At 44.6% G+C, this 23,130-nt stretch overlaps 1 protein-coding gene across 4 annotated transcripts in view; it reads right to left on the reverse strand.

Moving 5' to 3' along the window:
* Positions 1-23,130, reverse strand: part of HTR4 (5-hydroxytryptamine receptor 4) — a 138,095-nt gene that overhangs the window by 17,031 nt on the left and 97,934 nt on the right. Inside the window, exon 7 of one of the 4 annotated variants that reach the window (XM_075766924.1) lies at positions 21,268-22,776. The exons of the other annotated variants lie outside the window; for them this stretch is intronic. Within the exon in view, the coding sequence (XP_075623039.1) occupies positions 22,731-22,776 (46 nt within the window). The 3' untranslated portion in view covers positions 21,268-22,730. Of the gene's footprint in view, positions 1-21,267; positions 22,777-23,130 lie in introns of those variants that run through there. 4 annotated transcript variants of the gene reach the window in all.

The following is a 23,130-nucleotide window of genomic DNA, read 5'->3' on the forward strand; positions in this document are numbered from 1 at the left end:
CGCCTTCCCTGCCAAGAGCTGTTTCACAGCTAGGTTAGATCATCTTCAGGAGTGTGCTGGGGAGGACAGGAGGTGCCTTTGACAGCTTCTTCATTTTAATATGATTCAGAGGTTGCTAAGTCCCCATTTTCTGTTAGCTATATCTCCAAACATCCTGTGATGATAGCCTGTATTCTGACTTCACCCTTTCCAATCTCAACAGGAGCAGTTCCTGGACATCTGCTAGTGAGGATCTCATATGAGTGATGCCAACTACCGCTCCCCTCCAGGCTCAGGGACCTTCTGACCGTCTGTGTGCAAGAAGGACCTGAGGAAAACATTTTCTCATTTGAGCATCATAGCAAGCAGAACCTCATCTCTTCTAAGATGTCTAAAAGAAAAACGTCAACCTCAGTCTGAACATTTGAATACCCGATGTCCAAGGATGCTTCTCCAAGTGTCAGGAGAGGCAAAAATCTGAAGAGGAAGGAGCATAGCTGCAAACAATTTCTAATTTTTGGGAGGGTGGGGGGAATCCAAGAAACTAGGGAGCATAATCAAAAAGAGATATGTATTCTTTAGTGGGTTTCATAAAGTAAAAAGAGCCCTAGACAATCCCTTTTGAGATCCTCTGTTACACACATGCCTTGTAGATTGGAGCATGACACTTAAGAACTGTATTGATCAATGTATTGATTTTGGTCATAGGAGGAGGTAACTAGTGCAATCAAAATATCTGCAATCAGCTGGGAGAAACACATACAATAATCGCTGATAAAGTCATATTCCTTCCCCTGCTGACACAATTAAATTTACAGTTTTCTTGCAGAAATACAAGGTGGGGAAATTAAGCTTCAGGTAAAACTAGTCATTTATTCTACTTGATGTAAAGTGAAATGCTGGCAGAAAACAATCCAAAAATATTTTATGAATATTGAGTTTTTGGATTGACTCAGCCAAGTTTGAGTCCTTTAAGCATATGTGAAGCTCTGGAGTTTGCTGGAATAAGTCTGTGGAATATATATTTGCACTGGCATTCACATCAGTATTATAGTTACACCTGCAAATGGCAGAGAACGACCACAAGACTATACGGTACCCAAATCTGAATGCTAACTTGTCATTTGCCATTTGTGCTGGGGCAATAGTCATTGTATGCTTTAAATATCATACGGATTCAGAATCAAGAGACCGATTTGCTTCAGATGGGACAGATAAGCCCAAAGTCACCAAATCTTGTAACTGGTAAATTCTGTTCTGCAAGATCAGCTTTTTCCAAGTCTCATCACTTCTTAGCACAGTGACAACCGTTCTCCCCAGCAGCAGCAGCAGCAGTTCAGAAGGCACAAGACCCCAAGCGCAGGCGCCTCAGAAGAAGAGCGGGTGTCCCAGCAAGCCTCAGGTACAAAATGGCCCTTCGATCACAAATGAAACTTCCATCTACATGAGAATTGCCATTAGCTTACTTAAGGAATTTCTTTATAGTCTACCCAGCACAAGAAATATCAGTTTTGTGTTTAAATAAAGAATGTTTAAAACATAAAACCCAAACCAGACATTAAGTAAGCAAAACCCCGTATGTGTTTTTCCTGGTTTAGGTCCTTCAGCCTGAGCCAACAAGGTTGTATTGCTCAGGTTTGCTTTGCAGGGTGGGACCTTGGCCATGTCCTTGCAGCATTTTCCCAGAAGACGGCTGCTTACCTGGCTGAGCTCTGCCCCGTCTTCGGAACTAGCGGGATCTCAGAGGCTGTTGCTGCCCAAGGGACTCCCAGACTGAAGAAAGACGTTTAAAGAGAAAATGCTGCTCTGGCAGTCAAAAACACGCTGGGAACTTTCAAATAAGACTTGAAAAACTTTTTTTTGAGATATCAGATTGTGTCTTTTTGCGCTGTTTGCCACCACAGTGAGAGTATCTGCACATGCTGCCTTGGAGGCTGATTCCTTCAGGCAGAGCTGTTTTTCCTAAACCAGGCTAACCACAGAGGCGATTTCTGTCTCCTCTCACATACTGAATCTCTCACTGGTGGCCCCAGCCCTTCAACCTATGGACCTGATGTCCAGAGCACCACGGTGCTGTGCTGTACAGTAATTCAGATGTATCATTGAACCCGCCGTACTGCAGCTCTTCTGAGCCTTGGCATAAGCTGGTGAAATACCACCCTGGGTCTCTTCATGCTTGTACCTGTGTGCGCAAATACTTAATTTGCAATACCTGCTGTTAACCCTAGCCGACTTGATTTCTTTTAGTCCTTCTGCAGATGTCAGTATTCCTTCAGGGCGCACAAAACCAGCAGCCCCCTCCTGTCCACTGCTTTATATATTGCCTTCAACTTTAAAGTGCAGAGGCAAACAAGGAAGTTCAAACTTCTGAAGGTTGTGATATCCCCTTCCTTGGTTGCTTCTAGACCTCTGTACTTTCTGCTTCGGAGGAGATGGCATAGTCTATAAATCTCTGCCTTAGCCTCTGCTTTGGTAAATAAATGTTGCTCAGATTTATGTTTGTTCCCATTCTTGAGGAAAAGCAAAATAATGATACATGTAGCAAATGGAACAGGAAATTGCATTTTAGCCAGCAGGTTTCAAACGCAACTGACTTAAGTTTTGGCTCAGCTACAACAATCACTCTACAATAAACCCAATTTTGTGCCTACAATTCTTTGTGTTACATTGAGGCAATCTACGATGCACTATGCCCAATTATTTAGCAAAAGATCACAGCCCTGCATGATTAGTATACTTGCTACCTGTATAAAATACAAGTTTTTGCCCCCTTTTAATGTAAACTCATCTCTCTTTCTATAAAAAGGTGTATTAGCCCTTGTAAGAGAAATAATAAAAAGTGTGCTGGACTTTGCAGACATTTGTTCTTTATTATTTTATCAATGCTCATCCTAAGTCCTTTGCTCGCACTTCTGTTGCTTCTTAGAACGGTCTGACAGTACTAATTATTTTTAAAAGTTAAATGATTTATTCTAGAGCAGAGATCTCTGATTTGGCCCAAAGCATGTGGTTTTCACACCCTGCGCTTCTAAGTCCTTTGCTTGTGCTTGTAATCACTTGTTATTTATAAGTGGGCAAACCCAAATATTTACCTTTGGGTGTCTAAATTGTGGCACTGTTTTCCATCCAGAACTGTGCTACCTTAAAACTAATACCTGGGAATAGCATTATCTGGGGAGGACATGGTCACCCCCTTGGCTAGTGAGCACGTTCAACAAGTGTGATTTCAACCATGCATAGCAATGAAATTAAAAGTTTCCAGACATCCCCTGTGATATTGAGAATATCAACACTGAGCTCCCAGTTAAATGTTCCTGTTTTGAAGCTAAACTTGACCCTGAGAGGTCTGAGTTTCTGCTCACATGCTCCTGTTGCTCACACGAATAGAATAGAATAGAATAGAATAGAATAGAATAGAATAGAATAGAATAGAATAGAATAGAATATTTTCAGTTGGAAGATAAAATACTCCATCCTATCCTATCCTATCCTATCCTATCCTATCCTATCCTATCCTATCCTATCCTATCCTATCCTACCCTACCCTACCCTACCCTACCCTACCCTACCCTACCCTGGCTGAGTAGGCAACTGTAAAGTAAGGATAACACAACGAGTAAAAGAGCCTCAGGAGCTCACTGCTGTCTCTCCCTTAGCACTCACCAATATGGAAAGATGGGAAAATGTGAAGGACTTGGGATGCTGAAGGCATGGACCCAAGGTGGCAGCTTCCCCTGCCACCACGACAAAGCAGCCAAGCTTGGCTTTTTGGCTTTCTCTGGAAGCCATGGAGCACCCAGCCCCCAAGACACCTCAGTAATTACCTGTATGGTCATGAGAAGGGTTAGAAGGAGCCAGACGATCACAAACCTCACAGTTTCAGTGCACAATCACACCGATTATTTCAGGGAAACACAAGCTTTTTAGCATCAGACACCCTAAAATGGCAAGCAATTTTTTTGGATCGCAAAGGTCTTTCATTTAATAACCAGCTCAGCTCCTTACTTCATCCCCAGACCCACTGAATTTGTTTACCTCCCCGCTGAGCTGCCTGGCTGCTTGCAGCCAAATCTCTCAGTGTTTTCCCTAATAGCATAGCAGAGGAATCTAGGATAGGTTACCTGAAAAATAAGCCTTATTTAGCAAGCTGAGAGGGCAATTATACGGTCCCTGTATTCCTAATGCAGGCAGAAAATTACTTTCAAAGAGTACCACAAGATCTGGTGGCTCCAGATAGACTTGTCACCTCATATACCATCCAAAAAGCAATTCAGTTACCAACATGGAAGTAATTTCAGCTGGCTATATTGGTGCAAAGAGTGTTTTTCTTGCTGAGCTTTACAGCTTTTGAGTGATTGAAAAGCACTAAGCAAGATCTCACGGTGATTAATAACAGTCTGAAAAATATGGTTTCAGCTACAAAACTTGGTAATATACTGCCACTTAACTTCTGTGGAAATTTCCAAACTGGCTGTGAACACACCATGAGGATACAAAACCAGGACATTGTGGCACTGAGACCTCAGACTATTTAGGATGATACATGGCTTAAGGAAACAACTATTTAAAAAAAAAATAAAAAATTAAGCTGTCGTGGCTGAGAAATAAAATATGGAGAGAGGCTATCTATTGAGATCATCTATTATATAGGCATTAGGTTTGCAAAACCAGAAGCTAAGAAAAAAAAATATCAACAGACCCAAGAATAGCTGCAGATTCCTGCCTGGGACACAGGCATGCTCTGAGCACATGTATAGCAAGAGAACATCACAGCTGAGGCACAAAAGGTGTGACATCATAATAGGTCAAACAGGGATTTCTGGGCAGGGATTCCCCAGTCCTTGTAAAAAAAATAATCTCTAGCTTATACTTTTTTTTTTTTTTTTTTTTTTTTTACCCAGAACAACTAAGCTTCTTCCTTTCTTTTTATAGGAGAGACAACTTAGGATTTCTCTCCTGAAGTAAGAACTGATGACACAGATCACTGGAATTATCCTTTCATTCTGAATAGGCTGAGAAATGCTCATTTCTTCCAAACATTTCATACAGCTGGTGTGCCTGCAGTGTGATAATTCTGTTACACAGATAATCTGTGTTGTTATCAGAGTAAAAGATCAGAGAAATTAAGAACGCACCAATCTAGCTGCTGCGTCAAGGAGGGCTCGTAAAGGAAATCTTGTGTGTATTTTGGCAGTGCTTTATCTGTGCTACCAAGCCTCCAGCCGTCAAGGTCTTAACGCCTACCTGGTTAATAGGCATGCCTGTGTTTGGCCAAAAAAATGGGTGTGTTCCAGGGGCTAAAGACAACCTCATTAAATAAACTTGGTTGGTGGGGCTGCTGTAGCCGCGTTACTGAACAACGTGTTCCTGGTACGTGCCTTCATGAATTCAGCGTGTCACAGCGCTTTGTCTAGCCAGTTTTGCATTGCTCAGTTTCATCTTCTCCAGCTGTAAATCATGTTGCTTAATTAATCTTAATGAAGTGTTGCAGGCATCTCTCGAGCTCAGTTATCTCTTTATTTAATTACAGTAACATACCATATAATGTTCTCTGTTTGATGGGATGTTTTGCACAATAGTTTAATCCAGAAACTGAAAGAATTAATTAGTTCTTAGAATATGCTCTAAACGGCTGGCCAAGTAAGCTGCATGTTTGTCACAAATGCCTGGACTCGTCAGTCATCGTAATCTATTGCTGATATTATATACACAGAATCAGAAACACATTGCCCAGTTCCGTGGCTCTCAGATCTCCGCAGGCTCTTCTGAAGTAGGAGTCCGACAAACACTAAACAGAGATGGCTGGCATTTGTCAGCTGAAAGGCTTGGCCACAGCACACGAGAGTTCGCAGTTTGGCTTTTCTTCCATAAACATTCACTCCCAGTGAGCTGGCCCCTCTCTGCACCCCCAGCTACGCCGTGCCGCGGTCTGAGCCACCTCTCAAAGGGGCTGACTGCCCAGGGACATCTGGTATGCCAGCGCAAACTCACGTCAGAGCAGAACCAGCGCGGCACAGGACCACTGCTCCCGGAAAAGCATCTCAGTGCTTGCGGTGGCTTCGCGGCAAACAGGAGATTTCCTTCTCTACCACCTGCCTGCGTATCTTTACAAGGGCCATACTGGTTTCTTTCCTCAACAAAGCCCAGAGCTGCTGGCCTCCCCCTTTTAATTGCCAATTAGAAGCTGGGTCAGCAAAAAATTGAACATTACAGTAAGACTCTTGTGGCAAGGACAAAGCTGAGCAAAGGCAGGGGACTCCCCCGAGCAGACCGCAGCTCCTGAGCTGCCGAGGCAGCGTGGCCCCGACGCTGCTGCACCGCTGGGCTCTGCTCTGCTCCTCAACTTGACTTGTTACACCCTTTGCTGTCACGGTGTTCTCACTTTGCTGCACACAGCTGTTACTGCTTCAGCAATACAAATGTTGGGAGCACAACGTGAGCTGCACTGGCAACCAGGGGAGGTACGCAGCCCCTGAAGACTGATTAAGACGAGCGCGTTCTATCCACCCACCTACCCAGACATATACACTCAAATACACTTCCCTGTGAAAGCACAATACTTGCTAAGGAAAAACATGCAGAGTCTGACTGGCTTGCCATCAAAATTTCCGTGACCTTTCTGCTTCTTCTTGAACCGAGCAGAGAGGTTTAGATGCATCAGCAATCTCTCCACGTGCAGGACACTTGTTTTCTGCTGATTAGAAGGCTGATGAGAACGTGATGATCCTTGGAGATTCAAAAATAAGTACTGAGGGGGAATTACTCCCAAGCAGCATGAAGCTTTCATTCATACTTCAGGAATCGGCTTCATCCAAATGGGGAGAAAATCCAGCTGGCCCAAAGCCCTTACAAGCTTAAATGCTGGTTTTCCGGTACATATGGCAGTACCATTCAAAGAGCTATGACAATGATACTGTTTATAGCTCTGAAAATGGCGCTGCCATCTGCACCATGGTGCAGTGGCTCTCATCCCCAGGACGTGGCTCTGCGGCAGGACCCGTCCCGTGCCCTGCTCTTCCACGTGCTCAAGCATCCTGCTAAAGCACAGCGTGACTCCCGGGTCCTTAGTTGAAATAAATAAGAATGGAGGCACGATTTTGGTTGAGAAATCCCTGCCACCTTAAAGAAAAGCACCCTCGAAGTTCCTGTTGTGGTTGCCCGGAGGAAAGACAAGGAGGTGCCAGCCATGCTCTTCTGCTGCTGGTGCTGCAGTGGGCAGCCGGGGGAAGCACCAGCCCCCTGCACGCCGTTCCCTGCAAATGCTAAGGAGGCTGTTGCAGTGGTGCAAGTGGAATATAGTGACACAAGCACACGTGCACACGCACACCCACCAGTTTCCTCTTCTTCCCTTGGTTTAACAGGAAAAAAAGGGAAAGCCTTCCCCTCTTTTCTGATTCCCGCCATAAACTGGCACATTTTCTTTCCTTCACTTTTGATTAAAGTCAAGATGTTGTGGTGGAAGCATATTGCACTCCCCTCCTGACTAGTTAGTAAATGCTGCACAACATTGGACGTGAATTTCTCCTGGAGAACAAGCACGTGGCATTCACAGGGCACGATGCACCCGCTGCACCTACTGAGCAAATTGCCAGATATCCACTTTCCAATTAATCCCAGCGAGGGGCTCGCAATGAAGCATTGATCATTATTATTGCCCTTTCCAGCTGGAAGCCGTTTCTAGGCTGGATATTTCCAGTTGTTCTTTGAGAGCAGTCTTCAAAACAGAAAGATTTATGCTTTGGAAAATTGTGCAGCCCCTCATTTGTGTTGTTGAAACATCCTTCCAAGACAACTGTTGTATGGCTACGGCCATAACTCCCACCAGAGAATATCTTTATCACACTAATGCATTGTCAAAGTAGGAAGAAAGACAAAAAGGAGCTTTTCCTTCTCCTTGGCAGTGGCGTCCTACCTGCAGTCTCTGAGGATGATTGTGGGAAGAGGTTTGTGTTACAAGTTGAAAATACTTTTTCTGATGTCTGAAGTGTTTGAATCAGTGTGTTCCTACAACAGGCACTGACAGCATTCCTCTCAGTGCTTTTAAGCCTCAAAAAAACCCAGCAGGATCTCAAATAACTTTTCTGCAGCCTCACTGAGTATCTTGTCAATAACAACTGTGACAAAATCAACTGGGGGACATAAATGAGGACAAAAAGAGAAACAGAAGAACAAGAAGCAGTTTTACGATCCCAGTTCTGTCTCTAGCCCATGTTGCATTGGCCCAGAACTGATATAACCTGTGGGGTGACAGCAGCTCATGGGGTTGGCCAGAAGACTACTGCCATGCTCTGGCAGAGCTGCCTGTGCCATGGCCGGGAGAAGGAAAGCAAAGGCGCTCGCTGGTTGGGACAGCCTTCTGGGTATTGACTTTGGCTTTCAGGCCAGCTGGGATGGACGTGACAGCTCCAGCACAGCTCTGAGGCACGTCCTACGTCAGCCTTGGGGATAGACCGGAGGACCCCACTGCCTCTCACACGTTTCATTAGCAGCAGCTGCTCACCCTCCCTAAGCTCTGCATCCTCGCCCACCCAGAGCATCCCTACCACATACAGTTTTTACCTTCAGTTTAACAGTTCAGGATGGCATCGTGAATAACTGAGGGTTTTAGAGCGAGGTTAATACAAGGGCTAAAATAGCATGTAGGGAGTCCATTTATCTTAGAGAAATATAAACTTCATTTTCTATTCACAGTATAATATAAAGGGCTCTAAAGGACAACACTATCTCAGAGAGAACATCTCCATAGGTTTGAGCGTGGATTTTCTAAGTGGCCATTTGATTTTAAAGACTTGGCAATACTTTGCATTTACTTGGTCCATGAAGGGAATCTATTGAAGCAAGGTGCTGAATTGTTTTATGAAATCATTGCTGAGAATTATAGTCAATCCTCCTTTTTGACTATACATTTTTGGGGGCTATGGATCTGCTTTCTTTAGTATTTCAGGAAATGTATGCTGTCAAAACTTTGTAAAGAATTGTTTAAGGGACCGGGAGTGTAGGAGTGTGTGTGTGTTGCTCTGGCTCTGTAGGTAATCATCAACACTCAGCAATGGCTTAGTGAATCTGTTGGAAAACTTCTCCCTTTGACCATTCCTGTGGAGTTCCCTTTGGGGACCCCAGAAAGTGTAGCTTCCTGGCCAAAGGAGCTAGCAAGGTTCTTTTTAACAGCAATTACTTGTACCAAAATACTGTAGTGCAGGTTCATTCTGCCCCAGTGCTCCAGCTCTCTGCTCTGATTCACAAAGTGAACCTCTCATTATCTTTCACCAGTGACACCGAGGCAGAGTCACCCACCTCCTTAACAAAAGAAACGGAGTAATCCACATTAAACAGGGAGGCAGCCCCAAACCAAAGTACTGTTCTTAACTAACTCCATCATTGCAGCCTGCCAGGCCTTCTCATCTCATCGCAATTCCCTGTTTTGGAACAGCTAAATTCACTTCTGAATGAATCGTGGTTCAGAGAGTGCCTTGGCAGCCTGCATGGGGGGGGGGGTTTGCAGACCCTAATCAAAGTAGTGGTGACTTTAAAGACTGTGATAAATAAGGATTGGTTTTATCAACATCAAATTGTGAAATACCGCTCTGCACATCTCGCAGCCAGGACAGCAGGAGTCCATCCTGTGAAGGAGCCTGCCAAGCCATGGGGGCAGATCCCCGATTGCTGCTAGTGAGGCAGAGCAGTGTACAAGGCAATGCACTGTGCTGATTTACACACGCGTGAACTGGCTTATGCCAGCGGCATTTTGCTTTTTTTTGTCCTTGCTCCTTGTTGCTTTCTGAAACTGAGCTACTTTCGCTCTTGTCCTGCCCTCTAGGGAGGTATTTTTCACTTTGACCAGGAAAGTGTAAAATCCTACCAGACCAGATTGGTAAGGTTTTGTAACTACTTAGCACAGCTACAATTGACTATATGAAGGAAAACCAAGATTTTCCTCTCTGTGACTAGCAGAGCAAATGGAGAGGTGTTATGTTCAAGTGTTAGTGGGTCACAGGATTTGGCAGCACCTCAGTTCACTTGGATTGTTCCAGGCAGAGATATTTCTTTCACTGTAAAGCAGAGGTAGCGGCACACAGAGCTGGAGACTGTACATCACCTTTTCCTTGCTCTCTTCAGTTGAACTTTTTGGAAGAACTGCAACCAAGCCAGATTACAATTAAGTGATGGACGCGCCGAGCGATGTTTGTGTAGGGATAAAGGCATGTGGCCGCATGATGGGAAATGACAGTGGAGAAATTGCCAGAGAGAGGAAAGCAGACACAAAACCAAGGACATTTCACAAACACCCAACACAAGGAACTCAAGGAATAACAGACACTTTAGACATCTATGTCTGAAATTTAGGCCTTTGACCTCCGTGCTCAATCCTCATCTAATTATGAGCACCCAATAAAGTCCTTTAGAACCTTAAATGCAAAGAACTCCAACGAGCTAGGAACCTGCCTCATGCAAAACCTGCGGGAACCTCCTAACCTAGGTCTGAGTGGGTCTCTGCTTTCCAGCCCCATCCTGTCAGTGAGTAGATTTGGGGGGGTTGGAGATCAACCTTCAGGCCTCCTTTTTCCTGGAGAGAGCTGAACTTGTTTCTCCCACATCCTACAGTGACCCCCCACCTCCAGACTAGTAACTGCTCTCAGGTACAGATTCCTGTTCGTGTTTTCTGTTGGAGTTTTTCCATTCTGCACAAGTATTTAAATGCACGCACGGTGCAGGATGACTTTTTAACTTAAGTAGCTCATGCTCCTGCTTAGGAAAAGGAAGATGAGGTGAGTGCCATCTCCTAAGCAAATGACTGCTTAAATATGGCAATACCAAGTAGTGCATCAGCAACTGAGACAACCAGAACGACCTGCTCTCTGCACCTCATTCCAAAAAACACACAGAGAAGGAGTCCGACCAGCAGAGCAGGGTGCTGCTTTCACCCCACCTGGCTCTTGTTGCCCCGTGGGCCAGCACAGCTCATGTCCCACCCATGAAGGAGCCCAGGGGCCTTCCAGAAGGTGACAGGACATGGTGAAAGAGTCTGATGGCCTGAGACTGCACTTGCACTCCGTGTTATTAACAGACGTGCAAAAACAAGTTGAAGATGACAGCCAGCCGGTCCTAGGCAGTGGCTTAGGTAAAGGCATAAATTGCAAAATTATAATCGTCACTGAGAGAGCTCATAGGCCATGGAGCTCTCCCTGAACTGAAGTACCGCCTGTTTACAGCGTCCTTCAATGCTGCAGAGTAGTGTCTTTTCCATAGCTGAAATGTGGCTGCAGGCAGCTGGCCAGGAGAGGGTTACCACAGACAGCTGGCCCTGCACAGCAGGGAGATGGTGGGGCAGCAGGGAGCCTAACGAGCCTCGAGCCTCGTTAGCACCAAGTGCAACAACGGTGCGGAGGAGGAAATAAAAGAGCAAGGGTGGGAGAGCAGCCTTCCTGGGTGCTGGAGGAGGTATGGAGATTAAAGGAGCTCTGTCAGTGCTTGGTTATCCTGGAGAGCATTGGAACGGTGAGGGGAAGATATTATAAAAGACAGCTGTGAGAGGGGGTGATAGCTGTGCTAATCCTGTTCTCCCTGACAGTTACTTCATCTGAGGAAATTGCTGTGCATTGGGAGTTACGGGGTTGTACCTGGGCTCTTCTATGTGATTCCCTTTGTCTTTTCCTCTCTCCCAAGTGATGAGGTGCTCCCTCTACTCTCTGTCTACCTGTAAATGGCTGGGGAAGGACCTGGATATTATTGAAAACCAGAGCTGCTTGTTGTGGCCTCTGAGGGGCAGGAACCAGGTCTGTTGGGGATGAAATGGGGGGGGTGGTGAAGCTGGCAGTTGTTGCTGAGAGACTGTTCTCCTGCCCTGGACTCTGCAAAGGGCAAGAAGATCTCTCCTTTGAGGAGCTCTGCTTCATAGGTGCTGTTGTACCTCCAGGTGTATCTAGGGGATAGTCCAGCTGGCTCTTAAACACCCCGGAGTCTCCTCCTAATACTTCAAGTTTCAGAGATGGCCAGGAACTGGAGGATGCTGGAAGTTAGTGAGGTTTTTCTTCTCTTCTAGTAATATGTTCTCTGAGAAGTGCCCAGTGTTCCCTTCCTGTTTAGCCAGGGATGCTCTCCGTGCCTGAGGTCCCTACTTCATGTTAGTCTACTTTAAATTAGCAGCTTGTGCAGCATCCACTGGCTGCTTTTGAAAGGGCATTTTGGCCACCCCTTGTTGCTGAGGAATGTCCTTTATTTCTTACAGCCTTTGAAGGGATAGTGCCAGTTCCCCACAAAACTTCAAAAGCAGGTTGAGCGCTGATACGGGGAGCAGATTGCAGCCTGATCACAGCTCTGACCCTGCGCATGCTGCATCCTACCCAGGGAACCTGGCTACGGGACGTTACAGATGGCAGAAAGAGAAACTGTGTTCTCCGCTTTGAACTCCGCTGTCTTAAAGCAACTGTTGAAATCTGCTGCTTCTCTTCAATATCTGAGTGTCCTAATGAGGAATAAACAAAAGCATTGAAGGCGAAAAGGAGAGAAACCCCCTGCTTGCCACAAATCTGTTGGGATAATTGGAAATTTTGTGGGTACTGGGAGGTGCAATCTCCCCAGGGTCTGTGGCTTCATTGTCTGGATGCAGAGGGCGTGCTCTGGAGAGCAGGTGGAGGGATCAGTAACATTGAGATGCCGGAGCAGTTGTGGGTGTGTGACACTGGTGGGCTGGATGCATTCTGTGTGTCTCTTGATGGAAGACACAAAAGGTTGGTCAAGTATCAGTTCTTGTGACTTGTCATCCCAGTTTCAAGATAGGGAGATTGTCATCATGACCACCAGGATTTTCCTGGTCCCAAAATGAGCTCTGCTCCTTTTCTCTACTCTCTTTCCAGAAAGATCTTGAGCAGGAAGCCAATTTCACACTTACTCCCTTTTTTCTTTTTAATGTTGAGCTGCATGTCTGGAAGTGCCTGGCCCCTGGAGCATTCCCACTGTGGCAGGAACCCAGCTGGAACCCTACACTCCATCTGAGGGAAGAGGTACCCTCAGAGCTGTCAGAAAATGTAACTGACTTAAGACAGGTACTGGAGTTTTCCATGTCCCTGTGAGAACCTCTCATGGCTGTACCTGAACTCTAGGAACTATGAAAAGTCCTGTATGCTTTATGCACGGGTCAGGCTTGGTCCAGCCGAGGGCCACAGAGCTCTTCTGTCTTGGGCACAGTCTGTGAGATACGGTGTTGTGCAGCTCTATTGTGAAATTAATCCCAGCTTGTTACTGTCCTCTGCATCTTGTTCCACTCTTCTGCATGGCACGTAGTGGTGAGACCCTGCACTATTGTAACACAGTCCTTTGAGAACGACCACCACCAAAAGGCAGGCGTTCCTGCTGCACCCTGTCCGCAGCATCCTGCAGCCAGGAGCCCACCCTCAATGTCCTGGGGTGAAACATCCCCATTCAGCTGGGGTTTCTGCCTCTGCCCCACAAATGTTAAGCTGTACATCAAAGGAGGCTTTAAATTGTGTTACAATAAGTACTGAACAGACACATGCACAGAGCTGCAGTAATAAAAGGAAAGGACTTACAGAGCATGTTCATAGTTAGACAGGAGCTGGTCTACTGCAGAAGAGCAGGAGGAGCTTGGAGACAGAGGAACAGCCACTTTTAGTGCAGAAAGAAGGAAAGACAGACACAGTGAGGTAATAAGGGGAGAAAGGAAAAAAACACAGAGATCATTAACAGGAAAATGCTTTCCAGCTAGCCTGACATTAAACACCAAGAAGTTACATTCCAATAGTGTCCAAGTTAGAGCTACATCCCCAAACCTCCCAATAAAGGAGAAACCTGATTTTTGCAGTGGCAACTGGGTTAGAACTGTATGAGCCTTCGGATGGGGTCCTTTTTTACATAAACCATTTTGAGAATCCTTCAGTTTTTCAAGAATATCTTTTTCCTGCCTCACTGATACAATTTTAGGCAAGAACACTCTGCTGAGCCCATTTTCCAAAAGTGCTTCAGTACTGCTCTAGGAGGGAATTTGGTAGCTACATATTGTCTTCCTCCTGCTAATTTCATGAGTACCACCAGCCTGTTTGATCTGATTAAGGAAGCCACCTGTGTTTCTTAAACAACAGTCTAGGGAGTAGTAATGAGGTCACTTAATTTCTACCCAAAACTGACACATTCGCTGCTAAGAAATTTGATTTATGGATGCAATGTGGACCTGCCATAGATCCCTGACTGGTGATCCTTGAAACTTTTGACAGCTCTAGTATGCTGGAAATGTCGGTCTGCTTTTTTAAGTACAGACGGGGGAGTAATAGTTGAGCTCCTTGATTTTGTCAGACTGTAGTGCAGGAATACGGCAGTTACTATTTAATTTTTAGTAAAGTTATAGCCATACCTGGCTGCTAGCCAGCCCCCAGTACTGACTTTAAAAATATACTGCTGTTGGCTGTGAACAAGGTACTCCCACCAATCCTCTGAAGTGCAGCGAGGATTACCACTGCCTCTTAATGCACTTAACAGCTGGAACTCCCGTTCCTAGTCTTGCGTTTTTCTCCTGACCAACTGACAAGAGCCTGATAAAGTACAAATGGAGAAGAAAAACTTCCTATACAAACAGCAGCAGTTCTAATGCGGAGAAGTTGAGAGCTTTTTAGACCTTTTCATAATGGGGATTTCCTTGGATTTGATGGATTTGGTTTTTTCCCCATTGGCAAGGTGCATGGAGGCACCTTGGTCCCTGTTGTAGATTTTGGTGTCACTGTTTTCTTCACCTGGGCTGCCTTAGGGATAAAACCCACCCTGTTGCTGGTGTATAGCACAGGACTTTGCTAAATGCTTTGACCAGTTGTATCCTTGCGGGGGGAATCTTTAATTTCTTAAGATAAGTAAAAGAAAAGCCATGCTGCAGTTGATCATTTTCTCTGTTGAATAACTACACTCACTGTTAGAAATTTGTGCCTTATGTTCAGTACAAAGGTTCTAGTTTCAGCTTTCAGTCGCAGGACTCTTTTCACTGCCTTTTACACTGAAGATATTGTCTTTGATTGTCTTCTGGAAGCTTTGATTAAGGACCAGCTTCCCCTTTAGGCACCAAATAAGAGATCATCTGTGAATTCCTCACTGTAAGGCAGGCTTTCAAATATTTCAGTTACTTTGTGCTTTGTTCCCCCTGAATTTTCTGATTTTTTTTTTCATATTTCTGATCTGGGCTTGTCAGAATAGGCTACAATATAGCCTGTGACCACAGTATGGCAAATAAAGAGGTCACTTCTTTATTTCTACTTGATATTCCTTTTTATTTCTTCATCTGTGGACAGAAGAGAACCTTTTGCCCTCCTGACCCACGGGTGTGCTGAGCTGCCAGGTTTGCGTTCAGCTGCCCATCCTCAGTTACAGACAAGCCCCATCCTCTGCAGACCTGCCCCTTCCCCTGATAGACCCCCACTTACAAACAACTCATTGGGGATCAGAAAAACAGACTCTGATCCTCCAACACCTACCCAAAAAGGGAGTTTTGGGGAATTAAGAGAAGCAGGTAGCTGAAATTTAGCTGTAGTGGAATGAAGACTACCTATGTTTGCCTTTCCAGCCTTGTGGGGATTATCTCCACCCAAAACTCAGGTCATTCATTAAAGGTACACTTCCAAGAACCTGAGCAGAAAGTCATGAGATGAGAAGGTGGATTTTTTTGATCCCCTACTTATTAAAAAATGTAAGCATCAGCTTTAGCCCTTACTTCTCTCAGGTGTAGCAGCAGAACTAGACCTTATTCTGCAACAATTATCAAAAATAAAAATACAATGATAAATAAAGCAGCATATATGGAAAGACAACAGTATTTGCCAAACAGAAAAGGACAGAAAAGTCAGGAAACATGAGGTACTTCATGGGTTTGAAGGAGGCTTCACAAGCTGCGGAGGTTAGTGCAGAACACAAGTGACTCAGCAGCTCCACTGAATGACGAAGGACAGAATTACACATCAAGGTCAACTGAGAAGGTGGAAAAGATTTGCAGTTAACAGGCCTGGCTTATTTTCTGCATTTCCTTGCTTTTTGACATCTCTAGTTTAATAAGAGGCTCTTCCTATCAGCCCAACAATCCTTGTACTTCTGCATCTGTCTATCAAGTATTTTGAGAGCATCATCCTGGGAGTTGCATGATGTTTAGATCTGGGGTTTATTCTCCTTCTGTTGACTTAAAATGGGGGTTGGAGGGAAGGCTTTGCAATACACCTGTGTGATACGTGTGATTGCAGAGGTGGAGTACCCACAGAGCCCAGCTTCAGGCATTCCGCTACTCTGAACTGCCTTCTGGAGGAGCTTGTCTTCACTGATTTCTCTGGAACAAGATGGATGTCCCAGTTTAGGCACCTCACTGGGGTGGTGGGACTACCTGCCCCAGGTAACTGCCGGCTCACGGCTAGCTCAGACCTCTGCCTGTCTCTACAGAAGAGACATGTTTCAGACCCCCAAGCACTTGGATATTGAGTTGCCTTTTTTTCCTCCCCTAAAAGCCACTGAATTGGCTTAAGAGGCTGCAGTAGTGGTGCAAGTGGCATCAGTGACAACATAATTAACAGCTGAAAATTATCCTGCTTGGGCATGAAAGCTTTGTAAGGCTAATTTAACCAAAAGAGATGTCTCTCTGAGCTTATACTATCTGTGTCATAGTTTGACAAAAACTGTGGCAACAACAGCTGAGAATTAGGTTTCTTCACCAATCCAAAAAATTCATCTGAATTAGACAACTTTCTTTGTCATGAGAGTATAATTTAGAGTCGTCCCTTACGGTATGTCTGACATTTTTGAGCGATAGTCCAAAGACCAGTCTCTGTCCAGCTGCTTCTCTGCTGCTTCCCAGTATATGTATTTTTTACTTAAAGGCACGTATGGATTTTGCAGATCACTGAGGATCTAGTTTGCTCCAAAACACTCAGCGCCCAGGTCTGTACTGGAAGCCAAAGGGAGAAGCACTGCTGCAAATCAAAGCCTTTTTGTTTAGTCTGGGGCACTCTGAAATATTTGCTTGTAAGACTCTGTGCGTGTGCCTCCTGACTTCAAACCAGATGTGCAGGCGAGGCAGGACAGCTCCCGAGGAGCGTGACAGCCCGCACTGCTCAACCATTAATTAAGCTGACGATAAGAAGCCCAAGGTAAGCATACACAACTTTAAAGCCAAACCTTCTAAGGCAAACCCACGTGAACCAGTGCACAGGGGAAAGATTTTTTTAAGGAAGTTAATTTAGTCTACAGCTTATTTTAAAGGATTTTTATGGGCTTGTTTTAAAATTTATTAAGAACAACGATTCTTTCAAAAACAGATAAAGAAATGGTGTGTAAATGAAGCGCATCATTTCCCTAAGTTCTTTGAGCTGTTTTTTATGGACTCTTCTCTTGCATCCTCTTTTCTTCACTCCCATGCGATCACAGCAGCTGAACGGGGCTGTGCGTACCGAGGGAGCTCCAGGGAAGCTGAGGCGCTGCGGAAGGTACATCTCCTTGCTCGGGAGGTGGATGCGACATCCCTGCTGGGGTAGAGCTGAACAAGCGTTCCCATCCTCGGCGCTCACAGCCCTGTGCCGTTGCCGGGTGCTGGGCTGTCAATGGTAGGAAACTGAGCTCTTTGAAGATCTCTTGGTAACGCTTCTTGAAGTGTCGTTCGTAATTGCTTTCTTGCCTACAAAGTACTTGCTTTGTGCAGCTCTTGTCTCAAATATTGTATCAAAGTGTTATAAAGTGCTTTCATTGCTAATAAATACTAACTACGGTGCTATAAAAACTTGTCAAAAAAGCACCATAGGGCATGAATCTCACTGAATAAATTATATGAGCCTTTAATACATTAATGTAAACTGTTACTGTTTCTGTGCACTACCAGGCAGCTTACAGATCAATCAATGCTAAAATTATTCATACATAACATTAACATAAGACACTACCAGTTTCTTGATATCCCCCCCCCCGCCTTTGGTACAAATACTCAAGTTTGCCTGTTTGGCTTTGCTGCATCCTTCCGTTCCTTCCCAAGTGACAAATCCATGTTGTGTTTCCATCACTTCTTAAAAAAAAAAAAAGCGCAGCATACTACTGTGGTTTATACTTAAATAGCTGTTACATGTCTTTCCAGAGGTCACCTCACTACAAAAGCGCTGCCAAGCCTCAGACCTTTGGAGACTTTGAGGCTGAAGGGATTTCTGTACTTCATGTTGAGAGAGGTAAGGATTTCAGAGCAGTATAATGCTCCTATGAGGATGTCACTTTATATGATGTGTGACATCATGCCTAGGCAAAGCACAAAATCAAGAAAAAATATGATGGGGATGTAAGAGGATGTGAACTATCTTTTTGGTTTTCCCTTCATACAAATGGGTGTACATGAAGATAAGCTAAATTAAGTCTAATATCCATATATTTGTGCTAGATTATTTAGAGAGTGGTCTGGGAAGGGTTGTTCTTTACAGCAGTGTTTCCCAAGCTATTTTGGCCTGCCTTCTTCCAGGAGAGTGCAAAATGCAGGCTGGTGCCCTCACAAATGCCGTGCCAATGCTCGGCTGATGCTCTGGGCCATGGAAGTACCTGGCTGCTTCCAGGTATAGGCGGGCTAACACCCAGGCTAGTGAGCAATGAGTCCGTGATCCTTTGCAACACCAAATCCTCCTGGGATTGAATGAACTCACTGACAAAACTCTTACTAGCTTCAAGAAGATCAAGAACTGACCTGGAAGAGCATCTTTCTGAATTAATGAACTTGAAACACATCCAGCTGCACTTGGATTCCCAGGAGAGGCAGCAGCATTTGCAGGCGGTCCAACTGCCTGCGTGAGCCTGTGTGCGTTCCCACTGCACGCGTGCGCTCGATGGCATTTAAGGAGGCTGCTGGCAGAGATGGCTGCTGCCACAGCATCCGACATACTGGCTTATACCTGACATTCTTCCCAGGTAATAAATAGCACTTTGTAGAAAAAACTAAATGCTCTTTAGTACCATGTGCCTCTTCAGTTACTGAAGTACTGTGCTGTGTTTGATGGGCCTATGGAATAACACAAATCAACAGCCTAATTAACATCCCTTCTGTTAAGTCTGCAAGAACATCTCTTCAAAGACTGTTAGTGACAGTGACACTTAACAAGTGTCAGGCAGAATCAACACGCTTCCTTGAGGGACGTGATTGACTTTGAAACTACTGGCTCAGTCACTGCCAAGAAAGGTTTAATGAAGCAAGATGGTTATTTTGACTTCTGTGAGGGAAAGCAGCATCAGAGAAAAGGAAGAATGGAGGATGGACCACAACAATGTTCCTTCTTTCCAGCAAAGGGAAGTAATACAGCTCAGCTCAGGATTGCTCTGTTGTGCAAAACTCATTTCAAAACCTGTGCCTGTAAGGTGTCTGTTTTGTAGCATTAAATTTGAAAAAGTCCAGCTGAAGACTCTGTGGTAGGAGACCCTGGCACAGCTATATGTGGAAGCACACAAAGTTAAACTGAGCTGAAATTGCCTCAACCTCATACTTTCACTGCAGAAACTGTGGGGACTTTTGAGAGGACAGCTCCAACAGTTTTCTCTTCCTGTGGAATGAAAGTTTATCCTGTTAATAGAGCAAGGAGTTAACTAGCTGATAGACTCACTGATATTTTTCCTCTTTTTCTTTCATCCGGGAGGAAGACATGTTAGCTGTAGCATCTGACAGTGCCTATGCCATCTCTCCTCCAGGGTCAGAATGCCTCTGTGCTTGAGAGTTAATTTATAAATATTTTCCATTGAAAACGCTGAAGCTCACTCTGATCCAAGTATATGACATCTGTGGCGGAAGTACCCTGCCTCTTTATGACCTGATGTTTACATGTTATCTCTCCCTCAGAATGATCTTTCAGGAAAAAAAAGTACGTTTCTCCCCAGAGTGATGGTTGAGTCCCCCTGTGGATTTATCAGTTACCACTGACATCAGGGATACCTGAGCAGCAGAGACCTCTTAAGCTTCCAGAAGACATTATTTCTTCTAATCCAGACCAATCAGTCCACCCTCAAACTTCTCTGCTGGTGGCCCGGAGCCCTGCAGCAGACGCCTGCCAGGGCAGTTACCACCTCCCAGCATTGCCCAGGAAAGCTCTGAGCCGCTCCTGTAGATCAGCACCTCGCAATACCTTCCAAATACCCTTCACACCTGGATCTGTTATGCTGTGCCTCTGGTCTCTAAGAAGTTAAATTCATACAAAATAGCAGACATTACTAGAAAAGTTCAGTCTAGCTGCACAGAGATTACAGCCAATCTTTCCTTCTGGCATCTCACAGTGCAATTAATTACACTTGATGTGGAGTGCACTAGTAACATGTTCTATGCCTCAATAACCTCTTGGGAACCTCATAGGTTATGAATTTGAAGTAGTGTTTATAGGTTAAATTCAAATATGAATTTATAAAATAGAGGGTGGTTAACTTGCTTTGTACTAACTATTTATGTAAACTTTGGGTGTAAGATGCCAAGGATATGAACATCAAGAGAGAGGAATTATTACTAAATAAATTAACTGGATGTAACAGGAGAAAATAAAGAAAGGCTTACTTTTAAAGAAGAAACAGAACTTAAAAAAACACCTAATAGTGAAAGCTATTAGAAATCATGAAAGTGTTCCCTACAGAGGGTGAGGAATCTGCTTTTTCTCTGGAAATTTGAAAATAGACTTGGGACTCTGAAATGTGTCAGTCACGGGTTCCCCCAGCCAGGAGTTACTAATCTTGCATGTTAAGACATGATTACTCTTCTGATTACAACATCTGCAAAATACGAAGGCTCATAGTGAAACTAAAATTGATAGGGTTGTGATCAATGAAGGCATCAATGCCAGGTATAAATCTCATTGATAAAGATGCGACCATAAAGCAAATCATAGCAACAACAACAAAGGTGAGTCGCAAAACTGCCTCCTAAATGTAGGTACCTGAACTTTAAAAATGCTGTCTTCTGTGATGGACGATAGTAATGCTGAAGTAGCCAGTGACAGCCAAAGAACAGAAAGAGTAATGCAGAACTAAGGACTGGAAATTGTCAGCTAATGCAGGAATAGCCTTACTCAGCTGTATGTAATGGTTGATGTAGTATCTGCAAGACATTATGTACTCCCAAAGGCATACATAGAGAAATATTGCATCTTTACCGGTGACAAAACCAAAACAAAACCACATCTGTATCAATTCACAGGTCAGATCATCTATTCAAGGTGCAAACGCATACTGAGCAGCAGATGTTAGCATCAACTATAATCTTTGCTATGCCAAATAAATAAAAACAAAAACCTCAAAATGGCCAATTTACTGTTTTGAAATGTGCAGTTTAAGATCGAAAGACGTGTACAGCTGACTAAGAACTGAAATCACAGGTGGGTGAGCACTGCAGGCAGGCTGACAGCAGGCTAAGCAGGTACGTGAATTTGATGAAGCATGGGAACCAGGCAGGCTGGCACTAGCAGCCACCCAGCAATCAAAAATACAGGCAGCGGTTAAGGATCCAAAAAGTGGCAAAATGGTAAAAGGCAATCAAATCACAGTAAATGTAGTGAAAGTCCTTGATACCTTCCTGGAGATATCAAAGAGCTGGCCAAAATGTCTTACAAATAACAGGCCTTTCCCACAGATATGCCAAAGGCTTTAGAAGCAGCTTTAACTACAGCAACGGGGAAACTTTTCCACTGTGCGAGTTTACCGAGAAAGAGGGGGTGCGTATAATGCTTAAATAAATTCTTCTACAGCAATCAGAAAGGAAGAGTTATTTAAAAAAGAAAAAGAAAGAAAGAAGTTAACCTAAAATTAAAATGCACTTAAACAATGAGCCCTGAGTTTGCGAGATGTCTGCTGCCACAATGAATAATAGAATATCACAATAATTGCTTGGATTTATACAGCATTTCCAGCCCTAAGGCATGTGGAGCTCTTTGCAAAATGCTGATATGCATTGTCTAAAAACACTTGGACTGGTAAAACATATTAATCTCTGGAGAGGAGGGAAACAGCCAACAGATTCTGCACAGCTGTGCAAAGGTCTCGGTTGGGAGCTATGCATGGGAGCTATGCAGTTGGAAACAGAAGGGAAGTAGGTGGATAGTAAATTGCTATCCATAATAGAATTTATTCGTGTACCAAAATTAGCTTTAAACCCTGTTTTGGCCCTCTGGAATGAATGAGGAGAGTCTCAAAGGACTTGGAATCACATTCAGTATGTCAGGATGTATTATGAGGGATGTATGTATTCACCTAAATGTAATTGTGTAAGTTACGTTCAGTTATTTAAGTGGTATGTTTCCAATAGGCTGCGTAACAGGAGGAGCTGCCAGGCAGTGTGGCTGCAGGGAGCACAGTGCTGTGTCCAGCTGTGCTCCCCTCTGCGCAGCGGGGCCCGGTGCAATGGGCAGAGGACTCCTAATTACAGCTGGAAGGCAGAAAATCTGCACTCAGTCCACCTCGTGGCACCATTCCCAGCACCAGCTATTCAGCCTGTCCTGTATTCCCAACGCAGGACACGTTGCTGTTGAGAAGCTAAGCTAAACATCGTTACGTGAGAGAGAATTCAGTTTTCAGCAGAAGCTTTCTGCTTTAGGTGTATAAACCTGAATGGGTATCTAGCGCCGCATCGTTGATTCAGGAAGCAGAGCTGGGATGAAATTAGGCCGTCCAATAGCGGTGCTCTGTATCGGTGAGGACTCAAGTGAAATCAGATTAGAGCTTTTCCCAACAGATAATGTCCTGCTTTTTCATCAAGGCCTCCAAACCAATTAAAATTACCCTTCAAATCACTTTGTGCAGAACAGGAGCTTCTTGCTTTCACTTTCAGGAGACCTAGAAGGATGAAAAATAAACGTGTGGAAGTCTAGCGCATCTTTACTGAGCGAATCCCACTAGACGGATGCCTTTCCTATTTTTGTCATGCTATTTCCTTGCACTATCTTTTGCAGGAGAGAGGAAAAGAAACTTTGAGGAAGGCTGCAGATGCTGGACAGGAGGGAAGCAGATGGGAGAATGGCAGTAGGTGCCCAGGCTTTGCAGCAAGGGAGGCGTTTCTGAGGCCCTTGGGAGAACTGTCAGCTCTCCAGGGCTCCGGGCAGAAATCGTGCTCCTGTTCCAGGCCAGCAATTGTAAAATGCTGGGGACATGCTGTTCATGATGCAAACTGGCTGTGCAAGGCAGAGAGAA

Source organism: Balearica regulorum, chromosome 14, assembly GCF_011004875.1.
Source record: "Balearica regulorum gibbericeps isolate bBalReg1 chromosome 14, bBalReg1.pri, whole genome shotgun sequence".
NCBI classification, from domain to species: Eukaryota; Metazoa; Chordata; class Aves; order Gruiformes; family Gruidae; genus Balearica; species Balearica regulorum.